Source organism: Notothenia rossii, assembly GCF_949606895.1.
Source record: "Notothenia rossii genome assembly, chromosome: 8".
In the NCBI taxonomy this organism is placed as follows: domain Eukaryota; kingdom Metazoa; phylum Chordata; class Actinopteri; order Perciformes; family Nototheniidae; genus Notothenia; species Notothenia rossii.
Genome location: NC_136906.1, coordinates 58,848,743 through 58,874,887, shown reverse-complemented (window position 1 = coordinate 58,874,887; position 26,145 = coordinate 58,848,743). Strand labels below are relative to the sequence as shown.

Sequence of the window (26,145 nt, the reverse complement as noted above, 5' to 3'; positions counted from 1 at the left end):
TGTTACATCCAATTACAAAAGCAAGCACAAGACATATTTGGATTATTAGCAATTTTCTACAAATTACAGACAGGTATGATAATCACAAATGTATACTGTTAACGCCTGCCTTTCCATTGGAATGTCATGGTTGTTTTTCTAGCATGATCGTGATATTTTTCCCTCCTCTTACGGAAACAAGTGACTTATACAATCAGCAGAGATAGCTTTGCCTTCGCCGGGAGAGCCTAAAGCAAATACAGCTGAGACACGTGTGAGCTGGGGCGCTGTAACTTGTGCGATATTGAGCCATTATGAGTTAAAGGACACCCTCGGCCAATGGCAGCTTAACATCTGGTTAGCGTTTCATCTGCTATGTGACATTTTTTTCAAGGAAATATACAGATAAAAAGGGGGGACTTTCCAAGAAAGAGGGATCATTTCAGTCCTTTATTATTTTGCTTGCAAAGTTGTTGGGTCAAAGATATTCTTAAAAAGAAGAGTGGCATCTCCTCCCTTTGTTCTAGACTTCCTAACAGGCTAAAAGGACATCATTTTCATCTAAATGTTTTCCACAGCTTTGTGTCAATCTCCTCCAATCACCCATTAACAACAATCCACCCTTCAAATGCTAAGCACACAGAGCCGGAGCACGATGTGCCTGGCTGCATTTGTAAGGGGCCTCCTCATTCCACTGCCATATAATGTTAACCCACATTTCATAGTTCTTTCACGAGTGTGCTCATGTCAAGTTTGATAACAATCAAACCACTGCACATCTGTGTGGGTGACAGGGTGAACACGAAAAGACTGGGGGTGGCGACACACCTGTCCTTTGAAACTACACCTCCACTTAGGATTCATGAAGTGTTTTTTCAAAGCCATCTGGATTATTACAGAAAATATCTGACAAAACTGACCGCACAAACCGATCGAGACTTGGACTGTATTTATTTTTGACATTCTTCATGTAGCTGGTTCTCAGGCCTGCCTGATTATTCCTCTCCCGGTATTTCAAATAAACCAATCGCCCAGTGTTTCCTCAAATAAGCAGGGAACGACCCGGCGATGCACCTCGCTCACACCAGATTATGTTGCTAAAATCAAATACAGTGGGAAAAAATCATGAGAAGCACTGAACAGAGACACTGAGGTTTCTATCAGGAGGTTCAGAGAAGCACTCAGAGGTCAGAGTCTTTAAGTAACCATCCGGCACTTATTGCTGGGAACACAAAATCCCTGCATTTATGACGTTATATCTTGGGTTGTTCAATGGGCCAGAAAGCATGGACGGTCCTCTTGAAGAGTAAAGTTTCTTTCTTTTACAGAAAGCTCTTTAAAATTACTAGAGCGAACCACAGAGTGGAAGTCAGTGAAAAAATTTGTCTCTGTGTTGTTCCAAGAGTGGTCAAACCATAACATTTAAGACAGACTTTATATTTTCACCGAACATTTCACTTTAACACAAGCCTACATCTGATCCGTGAACAATCTTTGTTTTATCTATTTGTGCAGATGCATGAGTCATCACAAACTCATTTGCATGGTGGAGTGCATTGCACGCAACCAAAATGACCAAATCAAAACGCCATATTGTTGATTACATTTGTAGAGGAAGAACACCTGGCTAAAGGCCCTCGTCAAAAATAACGTATTTCAATAACAAAAGCTATGTTGCAATTTGTTAGGCTAATTACACTCACGGATCATCTCAAAGGACTGTTCTTGCTTCATCACATTCTCCTATACTTAGTACCAAAAGATGAAAGGGCCTTTTTTAACCAAGGTCCAATAACTATGCAGATTTGTATACTTTACAACACATTATTTGAACATTTCACAGCTGTCCAAACCTCATCTTTGTATCCACAGATGTGTTGACTCAAATCACATGACTCCAAATCATTGACTCTTTGAATCTGACAACTTTAAGTAATTGGTATGATGTGCCGTCCGATCATGGTAAGAGCCAAACGTGTATAGCTAACCACACTCGAAAGACATTCAAGATGTGATTACATTTTCATCTTTCCACTAAGCCATTTGAAGTGTTGCAATTATTTGTACACACAAGAAGTGATAGAGGTTATTGAATAAACAAGATTTATAGAAAACAGTACTCACTCAAGGCACCTGCTCAGTGATCCGTGAAGTGGAAATGCTTGTCCGATGTTCGAACGGTTTTGGGAGTATTCAGGCATTGTTTCATCATCTAACAACCACTTCAGTTACAGTAAATGCTATCTTTACTATCGATTGACAAAAAAACAAAATACATTTATCAGAAGATAACTTCACCTTGAGTTCATGCGTCTTTTTCTTTGATGAATACATATTTTCCCCAGGCCCAAAGATTGTAATGCCCCTCTTAAGACGTTGAGCAATTCAGTGATCAGTAGCCAATTGGTCTTTTTCACAACAGCCATTTTTGAGACCTCGTAGTAGGAGAAGCACAGGTGTTACTAATAACATTGACGATGGCTCTGTTCCATTCGTGTCCCTTAAGTCATGACAGTGTGACAGTGAGCCAGCACGCACTATCCCAGGACCATGAAACTGAAAAACCAGGAAAGGAGGTATGTCCATTAGAAACGGATAAAGGCTCTTTGTCCCAAAAAGCTTCACAGACTACAGTAAACTCAACATGCCACAGCCAATAGACCTGGCTACTATTCCACTGAAGCGTACAAACTCCATTTTGCCATGCTTCTGATTGGCAGTCACTGTCAGTTAGGTGGTAAGCAGAGAAAGCTATAGAGTCTTAGACATCTCCTGGGCCTCATTATAAGCCTCATTCGCCAGCAGCACAGGCTCTTACATCTGAGTGCCCAGGAGAAGCAAGAGGGCCCACTTTGTCAGAAACAGCCAGGGATACATTCTTCCTCCACAAGGTTTGTTCAGGACTGAATAAGTCTTTGTGAAGCTTGATATATTGTAGATGTGACGGCTTGCCACAAATCCATTTACAATCAAGGCCAGAAATCTCCATGTAGTTTCTGATTCCGCTCTAATCCCAGACAGCACCGCACCTTTATCTCATAATTATCCAAAAGGAAATACACAGGGATTGTATCAGTTTGGTTAGGATTTAGAGGAAAGGCAAGGAGAACGCCCATGCTGTGCATATCCTGAAAGGCATCCAGACACTGGATTACAAGTAATTTAAGACAAATTGAGGCATATTTAGGCCCACTTTTCTATGTAGCATCAGATGTAGTGATTTCAAACCAGAATTCCTGTTCACCTAAACCGGGGGCTTTTTTCAGATTATGTTGACAGATAAGAGAAACTCAACTACTAAAATAAATGGAAGTATTATTACTAAGATTGGATTCAAGAATACATAGACAATTGAATGCAGCTATAACACTTGCATTATGTGAACAAACTGTTGAAATTGTAAACTAAAAGCAAAGTGGTTAAAAGTAGTTTGGTAACTTGAACTTTATGGATTATGTTTTACAATAATAAAGTACAGTGCTAGTGGATAAAGTACAAGTGCTATCTAAATTGATTGATCAAATACAATAGCTAAAAGTAATGGATAAATTGTTACTACGGTTAACTAAAAGTAATGGATAATCTCTAACAAAAGTTAGCTAAAAGTAATGAAAAAATGTTCAATGGTTAGTCGTGAGTTTTTACAAAATGAAGCTAAAAGTACTAGCTAAATTGCTTCAATGGTTAGCTCAAAGTCTTAGATAAATGGTTACAATATTAAGCTAAAAGTACTAGCTCGATTGCTAGCTAAAAGTAATGAAAAGTCTTAAATAGTTAAGATTAAGTTAATGGATAAGGTGTTCAATAGTTAGCTAAAAGTAAACAGGGAGTTGTTGCAAAAGTAAGCTAAAAGTATTAGCTAAATTGCATCAATGGTTAGCTCATAGTATAAGTTAAATGGTTACAATATTAAGCTAAAATTACTAGCTCAATTGCTACAATAGTTAGCTAATATTAGATAAATGGTCCAACAGATCAAGGTCCAGCCCCTGCCCCAAAATGGTAGCAGCAAAAACGCTAACTATACTTCATTGTAGTTTAGCATTTCATTGTTATAAAGATAAATAAATTGCGTAAAACAAATATCGATTTCTGTGTTAACGCTGAAAAATATTATCTTTTAAATCAGTTTGAAAAACACTAGGAAGGTAGCGGGTGAAGTGACGTGGGGGTAAATCCTACGGGTAAATCTGACTGAAGAATTAGAACCATGTAGCATGGTAACAAAGGGAGAGCCTCATGACTATTCGACTACCGATATGTTCACCTTATTTAGAAAATGGGCTAAAAGTTGATCATTTATTTTTACTGCTGAAAAAATTACAAAATTACTTCATTCAAAACACAACCTTCTAAGTTTTGTTCCAGGATTTCATTATAAAAATTGGTTTCAAAGAAAAGATCAACCCTACATTTCCTTTATCGTAAGAACACACAACAAAACAATAAGAAAGCAGATTTATAGATATCCTTTAGATTAGCTTATCTGTAATTTGTCATTATTGGATGTATTAAATCAAGTTCAAAAAGACAAATGATCCAGCCATGAGAAGAAAGAAAATACTAAGCAGATTAGTTGAATGTGACTAATCATTTATTTACTGTGTTAATGTTAAATATGTTTTCTTCAATGTTCTACGTACAATTAATTGGAAACTTCTTTATTGCAATATATTTTTTGTCTATGGGGTAACGGGTAAATAGAAAGTCGATTGTATTCCCATTATATCTTTGGAAAATGTGAAACTTCTTCTACTTCTTCATGTGTCAGTGCTTAAAAACATTCTCTATAGAGCCAACCATCAACCATATCGACAGAAAATTCAAAAAACACATACTTTATTTCAAATTGCTGCAACAGGGGCACTAAAAACAAACTGTAGAGAAACACACAGGCCCCCCGAGTTAAACTCACTTCGATAGAAAATATTCTCATTTAAAAGTCATGAATAAAATGAAAGCACAGGAGAACATGTGTCGGACGAAATGATTTGGATCATAGCGTTTATCAAGCTTTGTCCATCCAACAGCAAGAAAGAAAAGGAACACTTATTAGATTATAAGAGCACAGTTTGGTGCGGCTTGCCAAGCTTTAAAAAACAAAAAAACATTTCATGAACTTTCAGGAATAAATAAAAAAGATCATTAGGAAAGGATGCATGTACCCACCGAAGGAAGTTAAATTAAAATCAATTTAACTGATCCAACAGACATTTTGAGATTGTGGGGTGTGCGAGAAAAAGCAGTGAGAACATACACATCAATCAACATACACACGCTCACTTTCTTTCACAGACCCGCACAAAGAGAGCACGCTGTGGCTATTGATTAACTCAACTAACTGGTTTGACAACACATTGATAAACTGACAGTGCACACTTTCAGACGGCTGCAGGGATCTAAAAATAAGAGCAAAGAAGATACACCAACAGGACAAACGTTATTTGTACAATTCTTAAAAGAATTCAGTGTTGGATCTGTTCCTTTTTCAGTGTGAAGTGTTTTGGATAAAGATGGAATGAAGCTCCAGAGAAGCAGATGAGAAAAACATGTTTGGTTTGAGTGCTCAGATTAAAATAATGTCTTAAAATAATTTAATTTTTTTATTAATGTAATTCCTTGGCCTTAACCCTTCATGGAACACGTTAAAAAAAAAAAACAAGAGTTGCCTATATTAAAACACTCAGTTTTCATGATTTTAGGGAACAAGAACAATTTTTTTGTTTTTTGAAAGGAAGCAATCTTGACCGGTGGCACTAAGGTAGGACTGAATCCTTCAGTGCGTCATCCAGGTCTTTCTCATCTACAGGGGTTATATTGAATGGCCCTCCTGTGGCGGGGGCAGGTCACCCTGGTCCACTACACCTGTACGATGTGAAATGCTTACTCTCCAAAAAATGTAGAAGAAGCCAAAAAGATAAAGAACGCCGTGTGCGTAACCTCCCACTGTCGGTTTCTCTTTCCGCAAGGCTCGTCGGGTGCGTTTCAAGACACCCCCGTTTTTTTTTTTACAGTACCTCACAATCCTTTTGGTTTGTCAGAGTTCTCAAAGACTCCGAAGAAGTTTCCTGAAACCAATCCAGTCCCAGGATGTGGAAGGATATTGAAGTATCTGTTAACTGCAGAGAAGGAGGTACAGAGTTTCTGCTCCTGTTGCTTTGTCTTTCTCTCTTTTATTCTTCGTCTTTTACTTCACCATTCGGCGTCCCCAATGGCTTTGGAGAAGACATAGTCTCTCCCGTTCAGATTCATGATCCCGTCCTTCAGGTGGAATTTCCATTTGTTCTTACTTCTGTGTATCTGGGGAGTATGGAGACGGAAATTAATGTTGTAGGCGTCAAGGACAGATGTTTCATCTTACGGTGGACACAGTCTCTAATGTCTTTAGCCTGTGCACACAGGAGACTGGCCGGACACAAACTGTGTATTCACCAGTGACGTGCAATACTTATAAACAGGCACTCATCTAGAATTTAAGTTTTGTAATACAATTTCTGCATGTATGATAGTGGTCATCAACCACTGCACTCAAGGCAGTGCATCAAACCAATACAGTGCTAATGTACCACAGAAATCGCTCAGATTCATAAATGGGAGAATCTGCCATCAAACTAATTCTTTGGGAAATATTTAGCACTTTTTCAAAGGATTTATATGATATAGGCAAAAATATATTATCTTATATAACGCCAGAGTTTATTTGTTATATAAAACTGGTATTACATTCATATTTTATCGAAGTCCTTCTTAGTACTAGTAATGTTTTAAATCGTTAAAATGTTTTTTCATCGATTGACAAATGTAAATAACTGTGTTTTTGCGTTTAAGTGTTAACTTTAGCCAATATGTGTGTGAGTCCTAAAGTGCAGTGATGAAGGAATGACTCAGAAAACCCGGAAATGAGTTAGTATGTGACCTCTTCTGGCTCCCCTGAGTCATGCTTGCTTAAGAAATGTTCATGTTTCATCCTTTAAAAATAACCCACAGGAGTATGTTTTGTGAATGTGTCATAAACGGCAGTTTCTAACAAACTAAATGAGACTATAAATGTCATTTAGCGGTGGTGGTGGTGGCATGAAGTCATGACAACGAGATGTAGTTTGTTTATAGCCTAACCGTATCTTACAATGTTGGTGATTGCATTGATGCTACTGAAATCAAAAAGTGGTGTTAATATGTGAGATTATCACAAGTGTTTGTTTGCCACAGATCTTATTTTCTACAATATTCTAAAATCCAATAGAAAAATCGAGCGTTGATTAAGGGAAACTACAAATATTTTCCACTGTATTTTTACAGAAAGGCTGATAGAGTTATATTTTACCATATTCTTCCACTCCACAGATCATTTCTCACCTTGTCATACTGGCACACCACTACATTCTCTGTATCAAACAGCTCCAGGTCCTCCTCATCGCTGACATCATCACCACTGTTCAGCGGCTCCTGACACGGGAACAAACCAACACAATATTAAATATGAAATCGAGTTATGGTGAAGAAGCCCTTGGAAATTAATGTCTGGTCTTTACAGCAAGTCTTATTATCATTTATAGCGTTAAAAATAGTTGACACTGCAGTGCCGCTGCATTTAAACTACAGCATTTGTTCAGTTTCATTACAGAACCAGAGATACCTTATTCATCCCAGGGAAAATTAAGTTGTGTGAGAATTGTTTTGTCAAATTTTTAAGTAAAATGTCTAATACAAGATGTAAACCGTATAGTTTCCCACCTCTTCCACCTGGCCGTCCTCTCCCCCCTCCTTGTCCTTCTCCTCGTCCTCGTCTTCATCGTATTCCTCCTCATCCTCGTCCTCTTCTGAGGAGGTGTCTCCGGCGCCGTCCACCTGCAGCATCATGGGAGGCTGCTGGGCCTGAGGCTGCTGCTGGGCCTGTGGTGCAGCTGCACCCTGGGCCTGCTGCAGCTGCACCTGAGCGGCCTGAGCCGGCTGCTGCTGCTGAGCCATCTGTGCCGACTGCATCACCTGACAGGAGGAAGAGAGAGGGGGTGGATGTCACAAGACTTATAAGCTCCAGAATAGAGCCGGGTTAGGGATAATATGCAGCAAAATCAGTGATTAAGTATTTTAAATCACGATTAAGGCTTGCGACGATTATGAACACAGCATAATTGACAAAATACGATTATTTTGCTGGGTGCGCTTTCACCCCTCCCTAAAAGCCCACTCGGCCACGTGGGAGTGAAGTGTTGTGAGTGTTGAGCGCGAGCGAAGATGTCGGAACAAGAGCAGCAACTCGTTAAAAAGAAGGGTAAAACTATTTCCACTATTTGGAAGTACTTTGGCTTTCAGGAGTCCGACGTGGAGCAAAACAAATTACAGTTACCAAGTTGTATTGGCACCACACGCTAACACAACCAATCTTTTTAATCATCTGAAATACAACCACATAGTGCAATACGACAGGGCAATAATACAACAAAAAGCAGACCAAAAAGCAGATGCCCGCTCGACTTCATCCACCACATCATCACAGTCATCGATTCAGGACGCATTGTACAGAGCAACGGCCTACGCGACGAGCTCGCAGATACACAGAGATATTAAAAGGTGCCATTACCTTTCACATCACTAAAGATATGAGCCCAGTTAGCACTGTTAGCAACCAGGGCTTTAAGCAACTTGTCAACACGTTGGACAACCGCTACGCGATGCCGTCTCGGTATTATTTCAGCAGGTCTGCGCTGCCTGCGCTATATGACAAATGCCGTGGGGAAGTTGAGAGAGATGTGGCTTCAGCTGAGTACTTTGCCACCACAACAGACCTATGGTCTAGCCCAGGGGTTGGCAAACTTTTTGGCTCGGGGGCCACTATGAGTTTTAAATTTGACTGACGGGCCGGGCCAGTAGCAGATCGGTAAAAAAATATTTAGCTGTCCACTCCTCATTATACACTCGGCACTCAATGTTGACTTTTCTTTTTTTTGGTCCACTCATTGTTACAGTTGCAGGTTCAAAGGTGAATTATTGCGTCATCGTTTGCGTCATGATGTAACCGTTTACCTGCCTTCTTATGACCCACATAGCGTTTTAGGTCGCTGATTTTCTCCGCAACACCGCTCACAACAACATCAATAGAGGACTGCGTTGGGTAGTTTTTAATTATACGAAGCCAGATTAAATTAAGGAACTACTTTTCCAACCTTGTACCTTTCTCCAGAGTGCCATAGTTTAACCATGTATGATAGTGTATTGTTTATTAATGTGGTTCAGCTGCATTACTGCTCGCTGCAGTGCTGCTCGTCCACCAGAGTTTATTCTCCCGTTAACTCGCGGCAACAACCGCGCTGTAAAGTTTTCATTGTCTGACTGTCACACAAGCAGCTGATAAATATCCCCCATCCCCATCAGTGAATGTGTTTTAGTCTGAAAGCTGTTTGGCATCACAACGTTGTTATGAACGTTTCTCTGGCATTCTACAGGTGATGTTAGCTAATCAGACTATCTTGACTACTTGTTGCTATCATATTGTGGCATAAGCCGTTTTCTACACGCATATTTTACCGGCGTAGTTTTCGTTATGATTTTACTTGTGATGGCCACATGTAGCCAATGTATTGATTCCATCCGATAGTTACAATAATACAAAACAAAAGGAAAACGTCTGCCTCTTCACAATGGTCAATAACAGTGAACGGATGCTTATTAAAGTAAGGTAAAATAAACAGAATCACACTAAGCCTGGTTAGTGTTGCCTGACTTTAAATAAGTGTTTTTTATCAGTGTGTGATCGTGTTCTAGTCACTTTGCTCAGCGCTGCTTGTTACAACTTGTATTCGCCGACCTTGTCGGGTGGGGCCAGCTGAGAGAATAGACCAGACTCCAGCAAAGGTAAATTGTGTCTAGAGTGCGCCATCTAGTGGGATCAACTAAAATGCCGGGTTTTGCAGGAAAAAGGCAAAATGAATGCGGTCTTAACTATAATTTGGACAATTTTGTACCAATATTCGGCGGGCCGGATTCAAAAGCCCAACGGGCCGTATATGGCCCGCGGGCCTTAGTTTGTCCATGCCTGGTCTAGCCGCACCATGGAGCCATACATGAGCCTCACAGTTCATTATATCAATGCCAATTTCAAGTTGAAGACAAAGTGTCTCCAAACTGCATTTTTCCCTGAAGACCACATGGGGCAAAACATCGCCCATGGACTGAGGGAAGCGATGGCTGCTTGGGGGTTAAAAGAGGATAAACTCGTCTGTATGACTACAGACAATGCAGCAAATATAAAGCTGGCGGCTGAGGTCAATGGATGGATGAGGCTCCAGTAGTTCGGACATAGATTCCACTTGGCCATAGCTGAGCAGGATTCCTTCCTCCTGTTGTATGTAATATGTCATTTTAACAAAAGCAACAACAATAATAGCAATAGTAAGTCATTAACATTGATGATCTCTCTCTTAATATGATAATATTAATTACATATTATTATTATTATTATTATGTTATGTGTGAGCTACTCTGTCATCTCTCTTTTTTTTTCTCTCTTTTTCTCTTTCCCTCTCTCTCTGTCTCTCACATACACAACACACCAAATTATGCTTTGATGAAGATCATGATTATCATCATGATACTAAATAATATGCATTTGTTGTAATCTTAGAGAATGCAATGCAGGATCCCAGGATCGGCCGTGCCATGGGGCTTTGCAAGAAGCTGGTCAGCAGCTTCTCCTACAGTTGGAAAAAGAAGAGGGAACTTGCAGTGGCACAGCAGCAGCTGAATCTGCCTGAACACTCCCTACAGACAGAATGTCCAACCAGATGGGGATCTAGGCAGGCCACGATCGACAGGGACCTCGAGCAGCAGAAGGCCATTGCCCAGGTCCTTTCCAGCGACCGAAAAACCAGACATCTTTCCCTCACGTGGCAGGACGTTGATGTACTGGAGGCAATCAATAAGTCGCTTAGGTGGAATTCACAGACGCACTTTCTGGAGAGAAGTATGTAAGTGTGTCTTTTTTTAAACCAACCCTGCACCTCTTCAACAACTCATTGCTGGCAGTGCAGGAGGATGACACAGACCTCACAAAAAGCATCAAAAAGAAGATACTAGACTATCTCAATGAGAAATATGATGACGCAGCGACACAAGAGCTGCTTGACATGGCCTCTGCCTTGGACCCGAAGTTCAAGCTCAAATATGTCAGTGAGGAAAATCGAGGATCCATTGAAGCCAGCCTGACAACTGAGATGAGGAGGGTGACGACACTCATAAAAAATAAAAATGACAGATTTGACAGTAAATACAATTAAGTGAATGAATGTCTTGTCAAAGTGTTATAATGTAATTCTAGGTATAAATGTTATTACCCATAATCATTTAGTCTGATTAAACATGTCATTCCTATTTTCTTTATAATACTCCAAGGAGAACGCCCCTCTTGAGATGGCAGCGGTGCCTGCAGATGACACGGAGGATGCTGCTGCACCAAAGAAGAAAAAGAAGAAGGGACTGGGGAGCTTCTTCAAGGCCACCGTAGACCAAGCTGCAGAACCTCAACCTGCTCTGGAAAAGGACAAGGCCATAGCTCTTGAGCTACAGTCCTACCTCCAGGCAGTGCCACTGGATGCTGAGGAGGACCCACTAAAGTGGTGGAGGGAATCCCGGAAGTTCTACCCACGGCTCTCCATCCTGGCAAGGAAGTATCTGTATCTCTGCCACAAGTTCCTCTTCAGAGAGGGTCTTCAGTACAGGTGGCAATATTGTCACCTGCCTGCGCTCATCTCTGAAACCAGACCACGTAAACAGGCTGGTTGGGCGAGAGACGACATGAGCAGCCCTACCAGCATTTGCCATGGTGGCCATGTTGGCTATATGTTAAGGAGTTTTCAGTAGGTTGTGACAGTGCACTGCAACATATTTGATTCCATTTATTTTGGTCTAATTTATTTGTATTTATCATATTAATATTAGGGCTGTCAAGTTAACGCGTTAATAAAAAAATTAACGCCACTAATTATTTTAACGCGATTAACGCATGTGTACTTTTTGTCCTCGGCCGCCCCGTAGTTTCAGAGCGCATCGAGTTTAAAATACCATCTACAAGCTTATGCTGACAGCCCCCCTCCTGCCACCCGCTTGCGGCAGACCACACTTCCACGCTCACCGGCAGGCACCGACTGAGAGAGACCTTACGTGTATTGTTGTTGTTAGCATCTGGTGCTAGCTAGCTGCGCTAACGGATATAAGGAGCTGTTTAAAGGAAAACAGAGGAGCGACATATCGCCGACAACTGCGCCGAGCACTTGACTTTATGCAGGTAGCCAGACAGTGGGACATTGTGACATTGAGACACACACACACACACACACACACACACACACACACACACGAGATTGAATTAACTATGGACAATCATGCGATTAATCGCGATTAAATATTTTTATCGACTGACAGCCCTAATTAATATATGTTTAGTATGGTTTTGGAAGTTCGCTCCAACATATTTGTTGATCTTATTTATTGGTCAAATATTATTTGTTTTAAAGTTCAATAAATGGTCAATGAATAATCGTCAAAATAATTGTGATATCAATTATTGACCCAAATAATCGTGATTATGATTTTTGCCATAATCGAGCAGACCTAATCTCTTGATTTACACATGATTTCACTTATTTAAAAATGATCATATTGCTCCTGCTAAGAAAAATAGCCTATTCTAGCATAGCAAAATGACGGCAGCACTGATCGAGGATTTCTTTAAATGTCCAAGTCTGTTCACAGTTTCTCTTCAAACGCTGCCAGAGCCCATACCGTGTTCCTGTGTTTACTTCCTGTCGGTCTTCTTCTGCTGCTGATGATGATTCCCCTCTCCTTCAGCTCTGTGGCATTTAACCTTCTCTTGTTTTTAGGGACAATTCAGCCAAGTCTCGTGCTCTCTACAAGTATTTTTATTAGATTGACTCTAATGTCACAGCTGACCGGACTTCTTTCTGCGGGTTGATTTGACTGTACATGGTCTCTCTATCAGAGCGTCTTTAGCAACGGTCTACTATCGTAAAACATCAGACCACTGAAGGTCAACATTGACCAATCGGAATAGAGTATTCCTCTACGTCAGGGGTTTTCAAAGTATGGGAAGGTGAGCCTCCCCTCAGAGAACATAAGAACAGCCGCGCCCCCCCTCCCAATTATTATTGCTATTATTATTATTGCTATAATACAGGGGTATTCAATTGCATTTCAAAGAGGTCCAGTGAGAGAACATGTCATTAAATGCTCTGTTTTCGCTGTTTACCTTTCTCTTTTTTGAGCACGCCATTTGAAATGACTCCGACTGTTTCTCTCTTCTGGTCTCGGGAGCCCCCGTGGAACGGACCTCTGTCGCCTGTCAGCGCAACTTACATGATGCCGTTTACAAACATAAAAGACAAAGGGCGGTGCCGGCCGTCAGCGGCCCGCTGACGACCGGGCGTTCTGTGATTCTCCAGATTCTACAGATGGCCAGTCCGACCCTGGAGGTGGAGGTGAAGGGAATGAGCACTTTTACAGCCTTTTTGGCGAGGTGGGGGAACTCAGTCTCCACAGACAGCCAAAAGTGTGCACTTTACTCATATTTTTCTCGTTATTTTCTTCTCACGCTGCGCCTCCCCTGAAGCTCTCTCGCACCCCCCAGGGAGGCGCGCCTCACACTTTGAAAGCCGCTGCTCTACGTCATGTAATAATAAATGGATAATAAAGTAGTGCTGACCTGTGTGTTGCCTTGGACTTTGTTTCCTGAAGCTAAGACGATCTGCTGCGGCTGAATGATGACTCCCGTTTGCTGGGGGATGCCTCCCTGCAGAGGAGCCAGGACCTGCACACAGGAAACAGGAAACACTCACAATCTGCAAAAAACTATACAGCAGTTTGGAGGGAGCTAGATCTTAAAATGCCAAAAGTTGAGTTTTTTTGTTGAGATGTTAGGGTCTGGCTGTTGTGATGCATTTTAATACTACTTGTTTCATTTGAAAAGTCACTGAACAAAAAGGTAACATTAAGTAGTCATGGGTGTCCTGAACAAAATTAATGTTATGTTATACGTTGCATTTTTCAATATACTCTACGCAACAAGGCTATGTAGCCAAACAGCTTTCTTGTAATAGACTGTTTTTCATAACGATAATGTATGTACAAATATACATACTGTGTGCATTCATCTATTACAAGAAAGCTGTTTGGCTTTGACAAATGGATACATGCAGCCCTGTAGCCCTTACAGCCTTTGTTCTTAATCTTTAACAGTGTTGTTGACAAATCAAAGGTGGTCCTACCTGTCTAATGGGGCATACCTGCTGTATGACCGGTGCCTGCCCCCCCCCGGGCTGCATCTGCTGCTGCAGCAGGATTTGCTGCTGCGGCTGCTGGATGATGTACTGAGCCCCGTTGGCAGCCCGGACCACCTGCAGGATCTGACCTGGGGGGGGGGGGGGGGGGAACAGAGGGAGGGGGGGGGGGGTTAGTTAGTCTGTGAGAGGGCATTGGCTATATGTAGAGCGCAGTGTTTTACAGCTTCTTCTATGTGATATGTAGTAAGTTACACACAAACAAGCACCAGGAGAAGTTGTCGTGCTAATTTCTTAAACCGCAGTTTCTCAATCTGGGGTTTCGCATCTCGTATTCTATTATGTCTCTTTCCTGAGCGAGTGGGGTGTGTGTGTGTGTGTGTGTGTGTGTGTGTGTGTGTGTGTGTGTGTGTGTGTGTGTGTGTGTGAGCAATGAGCACAGATGTGTATTTAAGGCAGTGTGTTTTTGTATCTGATGGGAAGCCATTAACGGGGAAAGAGCCTGGAGAGGGCGATAAAAGATAAAGCCGGAAAAATAGTTGTGTTGAGGTCAGAGACGGTAATGGCAGACGCAGGCCTCCACTTCGGAAAAGACCTTCAAACTATCCTCCACATTTTCCAGGTACGTGTTTATACTAGGTATTACAGTAAGAGCGGATAAAAACTAAAAATCAAAGTAACTGAAACACTGCCTTCAAAATAAAAGCGCATTTTCTATGAAAGTCACATAAAAGTAAATTGAGTCAATACATTCATTACCGGTAATTATTTTAATACACTTCTATTTAAATTGAACTGAGAAAATCTGGAATTTTAATTGTGTGAATAGCGAGGAAAAAAATACAAATAACAATTTTTTATTTGAAAAAAATACAAATAACAATCTTATTAGCAACTTCCTGTTCTTTTATCGTTATCATGACCAAGCTCCAACTATGTGAATTCACGTACCTATTCATTCGGGAATTTGAATATTTCGTTTTTTCACTGATGAACCTGTGAGCGTCTCACCTTGGCTGGTGATGAGCTGTTGGTACGGGGTGACCCCTGTGGGCAGGGCGAGGGTTGCTGCGGTCGCTGCTGCACTCTAGAGGACAAAAGGAGGAAACACACACATGGGAGTAAGGTACACACTCGCAGGATCAGACAAATATTCAGTGAACTGTCAAAGATCTAGACACACAATTAAGCACACTTTAGGGGTTAAACTTACAATTATTAACACAAGCAGTTGCATATTTGTTTCAAAAAGCGTGGGATGTTGGTTCTTTTCTGCATCTAGGATGACACCAAAAGCCTCTCAGACGTTAGATTTCGCTCTTGAGGAAGTGTTATTGACAATGCTGTATTCTCCGCTAGAGAGCTTCACCTCAGCCATTTCGAATGTGTCACGCTCAGCAGCAGATTGATGCGCTGCAGAGGTTATGATTATGCGCGGTCCCGCGGGGGAGAGGTCTGAGGATTTAAACATTAAACTAAATTATTATTATTTTAATATATTTATTATGCAACACCCGCGACCCGACCCGCATCACCTTTGTTTTACCCAGAACCGTACCCGGAAAAAGGCTTTTAAAAAAATACCACCCGCAAATCAATTTTTTTGCGGGTCACCCATCGGGTACCCGCGGGTACCTGACCCGATGCAGGACTCTGCTTCAAGGTGTAAAAGCTCTGTAGGGGTGCTTTAAAGGGGCCCTATTCAGCACATTGGTTCATATCTGTATCTTGTGTCTCTAATGTTTTCAAGTTCAGAAAGGTCTTTATTTGTATCATACTGCAGCATCTCTTTTCACCCTCTGTCTGAAACCAGAGCCCAGTCTGCTCTGATTGGTAAACTGGCCGGCTCTGTTGTGATTGATCAACCGCTAATAGATTACCGCCCCTTAGTCCATCATGTACAAAGTGTTGGAGCGATAGCCACTAGAAAGGACGAGTGTTAAATAGTGATGTCACTACTCAGGAGTTCTATGGAGGTGTTTCAGGCAGGGGGGGGGGGGGTTTAGCCTTTGTAGACCATTTACATGCACACAAACCTTTAATACACCCCAGGCAAACCCCAAAGAAGCTTAATAGGGCCTCTTCAAATGCACACAGGTAGTAATGAGTTTAGCTTCAAGTACATTTCTCTGAAGGGATTTGAATGCTTTAGTGGTCACATTTACATTCCCTTGGCTGTTGCCTGTACATATTTGCATTCATTCATTTTGCTTGCCAGGTTTGATGGTTAAAAGGTTGGAATATTTGCAAGTGAGGATTAAGTGTTGTGTGTATTAAAGACTGTTTACTATTACAGCACAGGAGAAAGCCTTGACATCAACAGATGGCTCAAGTGTTGTTAAGAGAGAGAGAGAGAAGTACAAAAGGAAGGGAAGTGTTGCCGCTCCATTGTCGTAATCACAACTAGTTAAGGGAAAGTGTGTTTCAGTGTGTGTGAGACACAACGGGAGCATGCAAGAGGATGCATTATCTGCGGCTGTATCTCCACTGTAATCCAGACACTACATTTCTTTCTGCCCTTCCATCTGTCTGCTCCAAAATAGTGGCTCTGCTCTGAGGAAAAGTCCTGCAGAGACACTTTATAATCCTCCTCTTGTTTTGATCAAATATATTACACTAACAGAATGCTTCAGGCAGTCACTGTATATCTGTATTCAGTGGATATAAGCGATGTGCATCATCTACTTACCATGCCCGTTGCATTCATGTGCTGTAGGATCTTGGGATCCTGGACAATGACTTGCTGCTGGGAAGCTGTGGAGAGAGACACGATTAAATCACAACATAATTACATAAGCATCACGAGTCTCCATGATTCTATCAGACCTTTTTTTTCTAGTCACAATTAGATCGAATCATTTTTTCCAGCACCGACAGCTTTGCTATTGTTAGACTAGACAGTATCGATTCATAAAGATCAAAAGATAATTTAGTTTTATGCCGAGATAATTATTTGCATTTAAAGAAATCTTATTTAAATTGATGGCTACAGTGTATTAAGTTAGTTATATAAACGCACGTTTTTTTTTTTTGTTTTTTTTTTAGCAATGTACTACACACTTAGGCCATATGGGCGCATTTTAACAATTTATTTATAATTTAATATAAAATGTAGATGTAAGGATTTTCAACTTTCTTTTCAGCACTGTTTGCTTTTAGGGAGTCTTAATTTGTAAAAGATAAGAATGGCTTTATGCCCTGAAAACTGTAATTTACTCAAACCCTTCTTTGACAAGACAGGCAAGGCTACTTGTTATCAAGTGTCATATAGCCACCATATTTACATCGCTCAGGTTTGAAAACATGTTTAGGAAACATGTTTCCAAACCACTGAATTCCAGGAAGCAGAAGGCTTTTCCACTTTTGTTTTGTCCACTATCTCTAACTCTAACAATGGCTGTGGAGTCTTGAGAAGTGCAGCTGCAGGCTACCCGTAAACTATTTGGTTTCATCTGTGAAATGACCTTCTATTTCGGAAGCAAGTAGATGGGGGAGGAGAGAAAAAAAAAGAAGGTTGAAATTAAAATCTCAATCAATAAGGAATTAAAAATCGTGACGCCATTGAAAACTTCTAACAATGGAAACTGGATAACTCAGCTGTTAGAGCTGGCTGCCCATATATGGTCCACGCTGCCTAGTAGGCCCGTTCCAATCCTGATATGACCGAACATTTCAGGCAATGTCCCCCCCTCTGTCTCCCCCTTTCAACTGACATCTCCAATAAAGGTTCTTGGCCCAAATACCGTTAGAACACGAAAACTTCTGATAACACCCCGAAACAAAAATGCTTCAACAGAGAAATGGGGATGTTAAAATACCAATTGTGTCAAGTCATTTAATCTACAACTGGCTCTTAGTTTAAAGTTAAAATCATATGGTAGTTTTGTAAAATTGTTTCACTGTCTGAATATCAATGTGTTTAGTAGGAAGGCTGAAAACGACTTCTCCAAATGGACATGTTGTGGTGTGTAATAGTAATGGACTTCACAGGTGTTAGCAGTCTGTTGCATACATTAGTATTAGTTGTTGTTAGTTACGGTGCTGACTGACCTTGCTGCTGCTGGATGACCTGCTGGGCCTGGGCTTGCTGCTGCACCTGCTGCACCTGTTGGATCTGCACCTGATGCTGCACCTGATGCTGCACCTGATGATGCGCCTGATGATGCTGTTGCTGCTGTTGCTGCTGCTGCTGCTGTTGTTGTTGCTGCTGCTGCTGTTGTTGATGTTGTTGTTGTTGTTGTTGCTGCTGCGCGACGGCCTGCAAGGCTGCCTGCTCCTCCGTGTGGAATCCCTCCACTGCCTTGGACTGCATCAGTTTGTTTTCCCATAGCTGAGGCATCGGGAAGAAGAAAGGAGCTGAGTCAGAGGTTTAACAAGATTGTGATGAAGCACCTACATTAACCCTTGTGTCTTACTACAGACATTTTGGCTTTTAAATAAATGTTTTGGCTGTGTTAATGCACATTGCATACATTTTGGAAAGAGTGTGAGTTTTTTTTCTTTTTTAGGATAAGGAAGTTTAGCCTCTGCTACTCTAATGAGTCCATTATTAGGTTGGTAGCAAAAATATAGATAGTGAGACCCTTAAAGAAAAAAATATATATATATATTAATTTAATCCAACTGCCATTACAGATCAAAATCACACGATATACGACTTTCAATCTACAGCTCTGACTTTAAAATAGTTTTCTTGCACAAATAAATAAAAACTCACCAAAAGTTGTTGCTATTTACATATCCCAGAAAACACTTAACTTCCTTCTAACATTCAATTTAAATAAATAATTTCAAGTGTTATTTCTCCATAAACATTGGTATTCAAAGGGATAAAATTCAGAAAATGAATGAATAGTTGATTGTGCCGATCAGGACTGAAGTTGGTTAAATATTTAACTCTGGAAAAATATGTTTTTAATAGCAGTTAAAGGTGGGGTAGCTAATTCATTTCAGAAACACTTTTTGTTATATTCGATGGAATGCTCTTAACATGTTGATAGCAATGAATACATTAAATGCTTTGACAATAAATACATTAAAAAAAATTCATCTGTGGAAGCCGTTCAGGACCACAGACACACTCACAACTATAAATGAACCAAAAATAAATAAATAAACAACTTTCATTTTTTTTTTTATATGGTATGTTATTAGTTATGGCTATGTTCTTATGATTTTATGATTATTTAAATACAGTTCTGTTTCATATGGGTGCTTCCATAGATCTACTCTCTTTATGTTCCCCTCAAACTGCACCAGATTGATGCATTTAACTAAAAATATATATGTGGAAGCACGATGGCCTACCTGCATGTCAGCCTTCCATCTGTGCACAAACTTATCTCGTGCCCTCATTGGTCATGATTTTTCTCGGCTACGTACTTTCAAATTCTAGCGCACTCGAGCTGGTTTCTCCATTTTTACCTACCCTATCTTTAATGTATGTATTTTTGTCCTCTGAGCAACTTTTTTTTAATATATACTTTATTATTGTATTGGAAAGGTTCTCCAATGAGAGGCTGAAGTTTCCAATCATAATAAAAGATTGGGATCAGCTAGTTTCCTGTATCCTCCAATGAACTCGAGGATGCATTACACCTCACAGCACTTCTGCCCCAGTGACATTTCCCCTATAGTTGTCCTACACAGGAACAATGCTTCTGCAGGGGCCAGTTACCGTCTTCAGCTCCAGCAGCACTTGCTCATCCACTCCCTCATCCAGGAACAGCTCTCGCACCTCGTTGATCACATCCTCGATCACAGACTTATACAGCTTAGGCTATGGGGAAGTAAGCATCAGAAAAGGACATTAGTTGCTTGAAGAAGAAACAAAAAACCCACAAAAACAACATATCTGTTATACAACATTTCCACTACTTGGTGCTCACTTTCATGGAACATATGGTGCGTGGTTTTCAGAAATATGTTTAATAGGACACTTAGAAAGCTTCACAGCTGCAATAACAGCAGCTAGCCATTACATCTCCAACAGACCATGTTATATAAACTAAAATGATCCTCAATAAGTAAGTAAACAGGTAATATTTGGTGTGAATATGTTGCAAATATGTAACTCAACTCTAAAAACTGGCCCAATGCGAAATGATCCTAGGGATTAGCGACAATGTTTGCACGTCACTGTGTGGAATGTAATGCTAATCCATATAGCCCATGTCTAAATGTCCGTATGTCACAAACAACACGACAGTATGTCACTAGGAATTCCGTGGCATACGTGGCGCATACAAACAGCGAATGTACAATGTGTTTATGTCTAATACTGCCGCATTTCAGCACCGGTAGAAAGCGGTACAATGTAAGCCTAAAAGCGCCACCGCACTGCACCGCTTTGTCCCCAATGTCCGCAGCACGGACCTCGGTCCCTGTGCTTCCTCCCCCTCGGCCTATCTGCTCCTCCACTATTTAAAGCTCAGTCTGGTGTTTATATGTAGAGCCGATGACGTAGCGTCGAGTAGCACCTTCCCATCCCGGGCAGTCTATATTAGAGAGCCAATATGGCGGTATAAAACCAGCAGCAGCGAGGAGGAGGGCCAGAACCGGAGCGAGGGCAGACGTGGAGGCCATTTTACGGAGCGGGGAACTGCAAACTCGACAGCCCCGTACATTGAGCACTATGTGACGGAATGTGAAGGATATTTTCGGTTTTATATTTAATGAGTGCTCAGCTTTGACTACGTAGTATGGCTTGGTCGGTGGGGAGCAGTTATTAGATTGTTATGAGCTGGGTAAAAGTGGTGGTTTGGGACGGCTATCCTGCCTGCTGCTCGTGGAATGGTGGACAATGATGACTGAGCGTAACAGATTTTTCGGCTAAGGAGACTTTAATTTTACACAAAAAAGCTGAATTATTCGCAGTGGATGGTGGCGAGGTGCTTTGCAAACATCTGCATCTTAAAAGCTATGCAAAATAAAAAACTATTTAGCTTATCATGTTTGCTTTTATAACACTCATTTACCCAAGCAATGGATTGCCCCATAGCTAGATCGGCACAAACATCAAAATCAGATATTAATTTAGCCATGTAGTTTCAAAAGACCAACATGAACCAACTCATGAAAGCTTCAACCTGACAAAAGAGCCCATTATTCGCAACTTCAAAATTGCATTTCATCACCATACCTACAGTTCTACTTCATTTCACTTACTTTATGTACAGCTCCTCTTACGTTAGCCATTGCTCCTACCAGATGGCTTTATCTCAGAGAACAGTCTAGTTTCCAAAAATGATTAAAATGGCCGAATGACTGAATTAAGCCTTCATTTTATTAGATATAAAAGTGAAGTGGATGTTACAGCAAATTAATTTCACTGAAATCAATAATTAGCAGCTCGTCGACAGCTTTCCATTATCTTTACCCCCATTTTCCCCCGCTGACAATCCTTAGAGATTGGTCCTTACCACTGGGTTCGAGTTAGCCGAGCTCGCCATTATACGCGTAGTGTAAAAACCACACGGAAATAGGCGAGAATAGAGCCAAAAATTACGAAAAACGACTTAAAACAACTGGGAACGGTATCTTAAAACAGCCGGCATTACTTTTGTAAATAAAACACAGTTTTTGCGGTCTTATTTACAATCCCGGGCTGCGACTTCCCCAGCCGTCCTCCGTCCGTCGTTGTCCTGCTTTATATACTGAGCGATGGAGCTGCGAGTGCGCGAGACATAGGGCAGGGTCAAAATCGCACATCGCGCGATACTTCCTGCAGATTTATGATCCAATAAATCCGCCTGCTGCTGGGATATGTAGTTTACAAGTGGGAAGCAGTAAACACATGTGCACAGATCGCATTAGCTTCATAATGCCCAGTGATCTTGTTTACTGAATTAGGCCAAATGTAAATATTGTATGAGGAATTAATCCCAATGCTCCAGTAGGCTAATTTCCAAACACTAGATAATTGCAGGGCCGGACTGGGACAATAAATCAGGCTGGGAATTATACACCCAGCTAGGCCACTACCAGTTTTTTCTGTGCCATTTTGCTGGATTTATTTGTGAATATATTATTCACAAATAATATACATATATATTTTTAGTTAAATGCATCAATCTGGTGCAGTTTGAGGGGAACATAAAGAGAGTAGATCTATGGAAGCACCCATATGAAACAGAACTGTATTTAAATAATCATAAAATCATAAGAACATGGCCATAACCAATTACATACCATATTAAAAAAAAAAATGAAAGTTGTTTATTTATTTATTTTTGGTTCATTTATAGTTGTGAGTGTGTCTGTGGTCCTGAACCAGCCTCTCCTGTCTCCCCCCTCTCCTGGCAGCAGCAAAGACTTTTAGTTCTCAACAAGTTTTTTAAGTTTATACCTTTTTTCACCTAGGCCTATTTAAAAAAAAAAATCTTTTTATTCATGGATATTTTATTAATCACTCCCCCCTCAAATGGAAATATGTGTTTACATAAATGATGACCCACTGAGATAACTTAGACTAAAGTTATAACACTCAGGGAATCCTTAACCCAGCATTTCTCAAAGTGTGGGGCCCGCCCCACTGGTGGGGCGCAGAGATGTGATAGGTGGGTCGCGAATGGACGCGATGAACGGGAGATTATTTTCTTATTTTTTATAAACTTTTTGGACCTCAGGCCGGAATCGAACCTAGGTCCTCGCGGGCGGTAGTGGACTGTTTACAGCCGGAGACTCGCAACGGCGGTGCCGCCTTAGTGTTTGCGGTGGCGGATGCGTATACCGGCGCAGCGGCGCTGCGAAAGTCCACGGTCCCCAGTCCACGGCCCACCTATGCCAGAGCCAGCGGTCCACCAACAGCTCTTGCTCTTTTGCACTTTTTGCATATCATGTATTTTGTTTTTGCTATGTTTGTAAAATGTAATTTTCTTAAATGTTTTATGGGACTGCGAATGGAAATTAGCTCAAAGTTAAATCTGGCACTGTTTGACACATTTCAATGTTTTAAGTGTTCATTACTGTGCATTGTCCCTGCCAAATAAACAAAATGAAAGTGAAAATAAATGAAATGATTAAACAAACAGAAAACAGGACATCACTGTCAGAGTATTCTATTCATTCAAGATTATTTTAACAGGACATTTTCACAGCAGCTACTGTGGAGGCTATTTGTATATAACATTAGAAAGACTGATTCTTATTATTATAATTTTATTGTGCTCATTTATGTGCTGTGACTTTGGAATAAATAGACGTCTTTCGCCTGCAATACAGAGTAGCAAGGTCAGGTGCAGACACTGAAAGAATACAAAGAGTTATTCATAAACAGCTAGGGCACCGCTCCGGCCTTGAGTTGTATGGGAGCTTCGCTCCCACAGCTAGGAAGCAGCATGAAGATTCCACTATAGACAAGTTTACGCGCCAAAACACGGGTAGCGCCATGACACTACACAAATGCACTTCATTTCCGCCGGAAGACTTTTGCACAGCGTCTGTCGGTGTAAACCGATGTAAACAGTCAGACGGGCACTGGTGTAAACACAGCGATTTCGATGCTAACAGTGATGCTAGCTTGGGAACACGATTCTACTTCTTTGACTGGAGATGGCGTTACTCTCCCCCACCCGAATTCAGTGCAAAACTGGGAGGATAACATGACGACGTGGCCCAGCATAAAACCAAAATAAACTGCCTTATTTAGGTCATGCCCACAGGAGCCAACAGTTGTCTGTTGTTTACATAATGCACAATTTACATGATCTCTTTATGCTGTGCAATATATCATATGTGCCTGTACTGTTTGAGTGAAAATAAAGTTTGATGTAATTTCATTTCATTATTGCACTGTTATTGCATTATTGCATTTCATATGTTCCTTAGAGTGCTACAATTTCTTTTAACACAGTTCATCATTCATATTAAGCTCATACTGTACATAAATAACACTGAATTAATTAATTGTTGAGAGGAAACTAAAGAAATGGCTTCAACAAGAAAGATCACATGTTTAATCCTAACAGGTATTACAAATTAAAATATAAAAGCAGCCCACACAATTACATCACTATGAAAATATTCATATATAATATTAAAAAATACAATGCATGCAGTATTTGTTGTGTTTATCTGTATTTAATGAACAACATGGCTGGGTGCTGGGTGCTGGTTTGTGGTCGTAGCACTCTCTATCTAACCACTCGTTCAGGTGCTTTCTCGAGTGATTGCAACCAACTACCGCACACGTAGTTCCCGAACCACTTTTCTTCATGTTGTAATTGTTATATCCTCTTTGTCTCTGCGATATCAGTGCTTTGTCGGCACAACGGAGCTAGCTAGCAAAACAAACCCAGTCCGCCAAAACGGAAGTGCATTGCATCGAAGGAAGGAGTTCAGGATGTAGAGCGGAAACGGCTCAATAACTTGTGTATATCTGCAGAAAGCTTCAGAAAAAAAAAACTATCGGATGGCGCCAGGGAGGGACTTCCACAGGCCGGCCGAATGCTAATTGGAGGATCGTGTTGCCAAGATATTAGGCTTGTTTGAGACGCGTTGCGGCTCGCCTCGAAAGTAGACGAGAATAGCCGATCGCAGCTAGGGGAGGTCTCAAAAAGCTCGCCTGAAGTCGTACATCTCCGAGTCGGATTCTTCTTCTTCTTCTTCTGCTGCTTCGCCTTCTTCTTCTTCTCTCGGTGTTTTGGCGGATTGCAAACAATTTTAAGGTGCATACCGCCACCTCCGGAGTCGGCTTGACTCGGTTTGCATTCATAAAGAATGCCAGATGTGTTTAATCGTTCATGTCAGATATGTACTAAATAAATACATTTGTTCCTGCTCAAGAATAGATTCAACTTTATTGTTATTGCACATATTACAGGTACTGAGACAACGAAATGCAGTTTAGCTTCCAACCAGGAGTGCAACAAGCAGTAAAGTGAAAAGTAATATACACAATCTACAGAATAAAATATAGAATGAATTGAATGATGAATAAACAGTGAGGGGTATGAATATACACAACAGCCTGTGAGCAGTATGAACAGTGTGTATGAATATGCTAAGATATATAAAGTATGAAAACGGTAAGCATTGCAAGTATAGTATAACATATATAGATATTAGTTTCATGATGATAAACATTGTGGAACAATGATGAAAAATGTGAATGGAAGTGGCGACGTAAAACTGACACCAAACAACAACAAACTTTTGCCGAGCCAATTGGAGAGTTTCATCAGCAGCACGGGGTAAAAACCACCAATGAGCGCTCAGCTCGAGATACCAGCGAGTCGTTTCCCATCAAGCATTTCGTTTCCGCAGCCCGAGGAGAGGAACTGCGCCGCCTCGCCGCGCCTCGCTCTCAAGGCTGCGGGCGTCTTTGTCCCGCGAGATTTCAACGTCTCATGTGAGCGAGCCTCCAGAGCAAGTCGGACAAAATGACTAACCATCATGCAACGCACGAGCAAGACGTTGATCGAAATTGCGCAGGTCTGGGCAGGTCTCGCTTGTCTCAAACAAGCCTATTGTGTTTCGCAACATGTTCTCGCACGTCTCTACTGGGAATTGTAGTTTTAAAAAGACATTTTCGTTTTCCCAAAATTAGAAGTTGAAAGTATTAAACTGTGTACAGCCCTGGAGGTTTAGGCGATAGGAAACAAATTGGTGTGTACAAATTTAAAACATGTAATTTCTAAATGGGTGAAAATCGCTTGTTATCCATAATGGGCAGCATTACCCACATGACAGCTCATTGTTACTTTATAATTCTACTCCACTTCAATTCAGAGGTTAACCTGGTATTTTTACTCCATTACATTTATTTTAGTTACTTTGCAGATTCTGATTAATGATGTGAAATATAAACAACCCTTAAAGTAGACTTTAGTTACACCTGAGTAAAATTCAGGGAATGGTGATTGTCAAGTGCCAACAA

General features: G+C 40.9%; 2 protein-coding genes across 5 annotated transcripts in view; both read right to left on the bottom strand.

Moving 5' to 3' along the window:
* Positions 1-2,306, bottom strand: part of cep128 (centrosomal protein 128) — a 93,322-nt gene extending 91,016 nt beyond the window's left edge. Inside the window, exon 1 of the mRNA XM_079644079.1 lies at positions 2,104-2,306. The gene's annotated coding sequence lies outside the window, so the exon portion shown is untranslated. The remainder of the gene's footprint in view (positions 1-2,103) is intronic.
* A 2,495-nt stretch (positions 2,307-4,801) lies between these two features.
* On the bottom strand, positions 4,802-21,937 carry gtf2a1 (general transcription factor IIA, 1). Of its 4 annotated transcripts, none has more exons than XM_079644081.1 (10): positions 21,435-21,937; positions 19,945-20,046; positions 18,318-18,597; positions 16,957-17,021; positions 15,279-15,354; positions 14,256-14,398; positions 13,694-13,798; positions 7,714-7,965; positions 7,336-7,425; positions 4,802-6,279 (listed from the first exon to the last, which is right to left on the bottom strand). In XM_079644081.1, exons 1-10 carry the CDS (start codon positions 21,462-21,464, stop codon positions 6,172-6,174), a joined length of 1,251 nt encoding a protein of 416 aa, XP_079500207.1. In that variant the 5' UTR covers positions 21,465-21,937; the 3' UTR covers positions 4,802-6,171. The 4 variants fall into 4 exon arrangements, with proteins under 4 accessions (XP_079500207.1, XP_079500209.1, XP_079500208.1 ...); XM_079644083.1 differs by having other exon boundaries at positions 14,274-14,398; XM_079644082.1 differs by having other exon boundaries at positions 21,689-21,937.
* Positions 21,938-26,145: the final 4,208 nt, after the last annotated feature.

Excerpts from the sequence above, each read along its gene's own strand:
- gtf2a1 (XM_079644081.1), bottom strand. The coding sequence starts at position 21,464 with ATGGCTAACGTAAGAGGAGCTGTACATAAA. Across the intron at positions 20,047-21,434 it reads TAAGAGGAGCTGTACATAAA|CCTAAGCTGTATAAGTCTGT; the intron begins GTAAGTGAAATG and ends ACTTCCCCATAG. Across the intron at positions 18,598-19,944 it reads TGCTGCTGGAGCTGAAGACG|CTATGGGAAAACAAACTGAT; the intron begins GTAACTGGCCCC and ends CCGATGCCTCAG.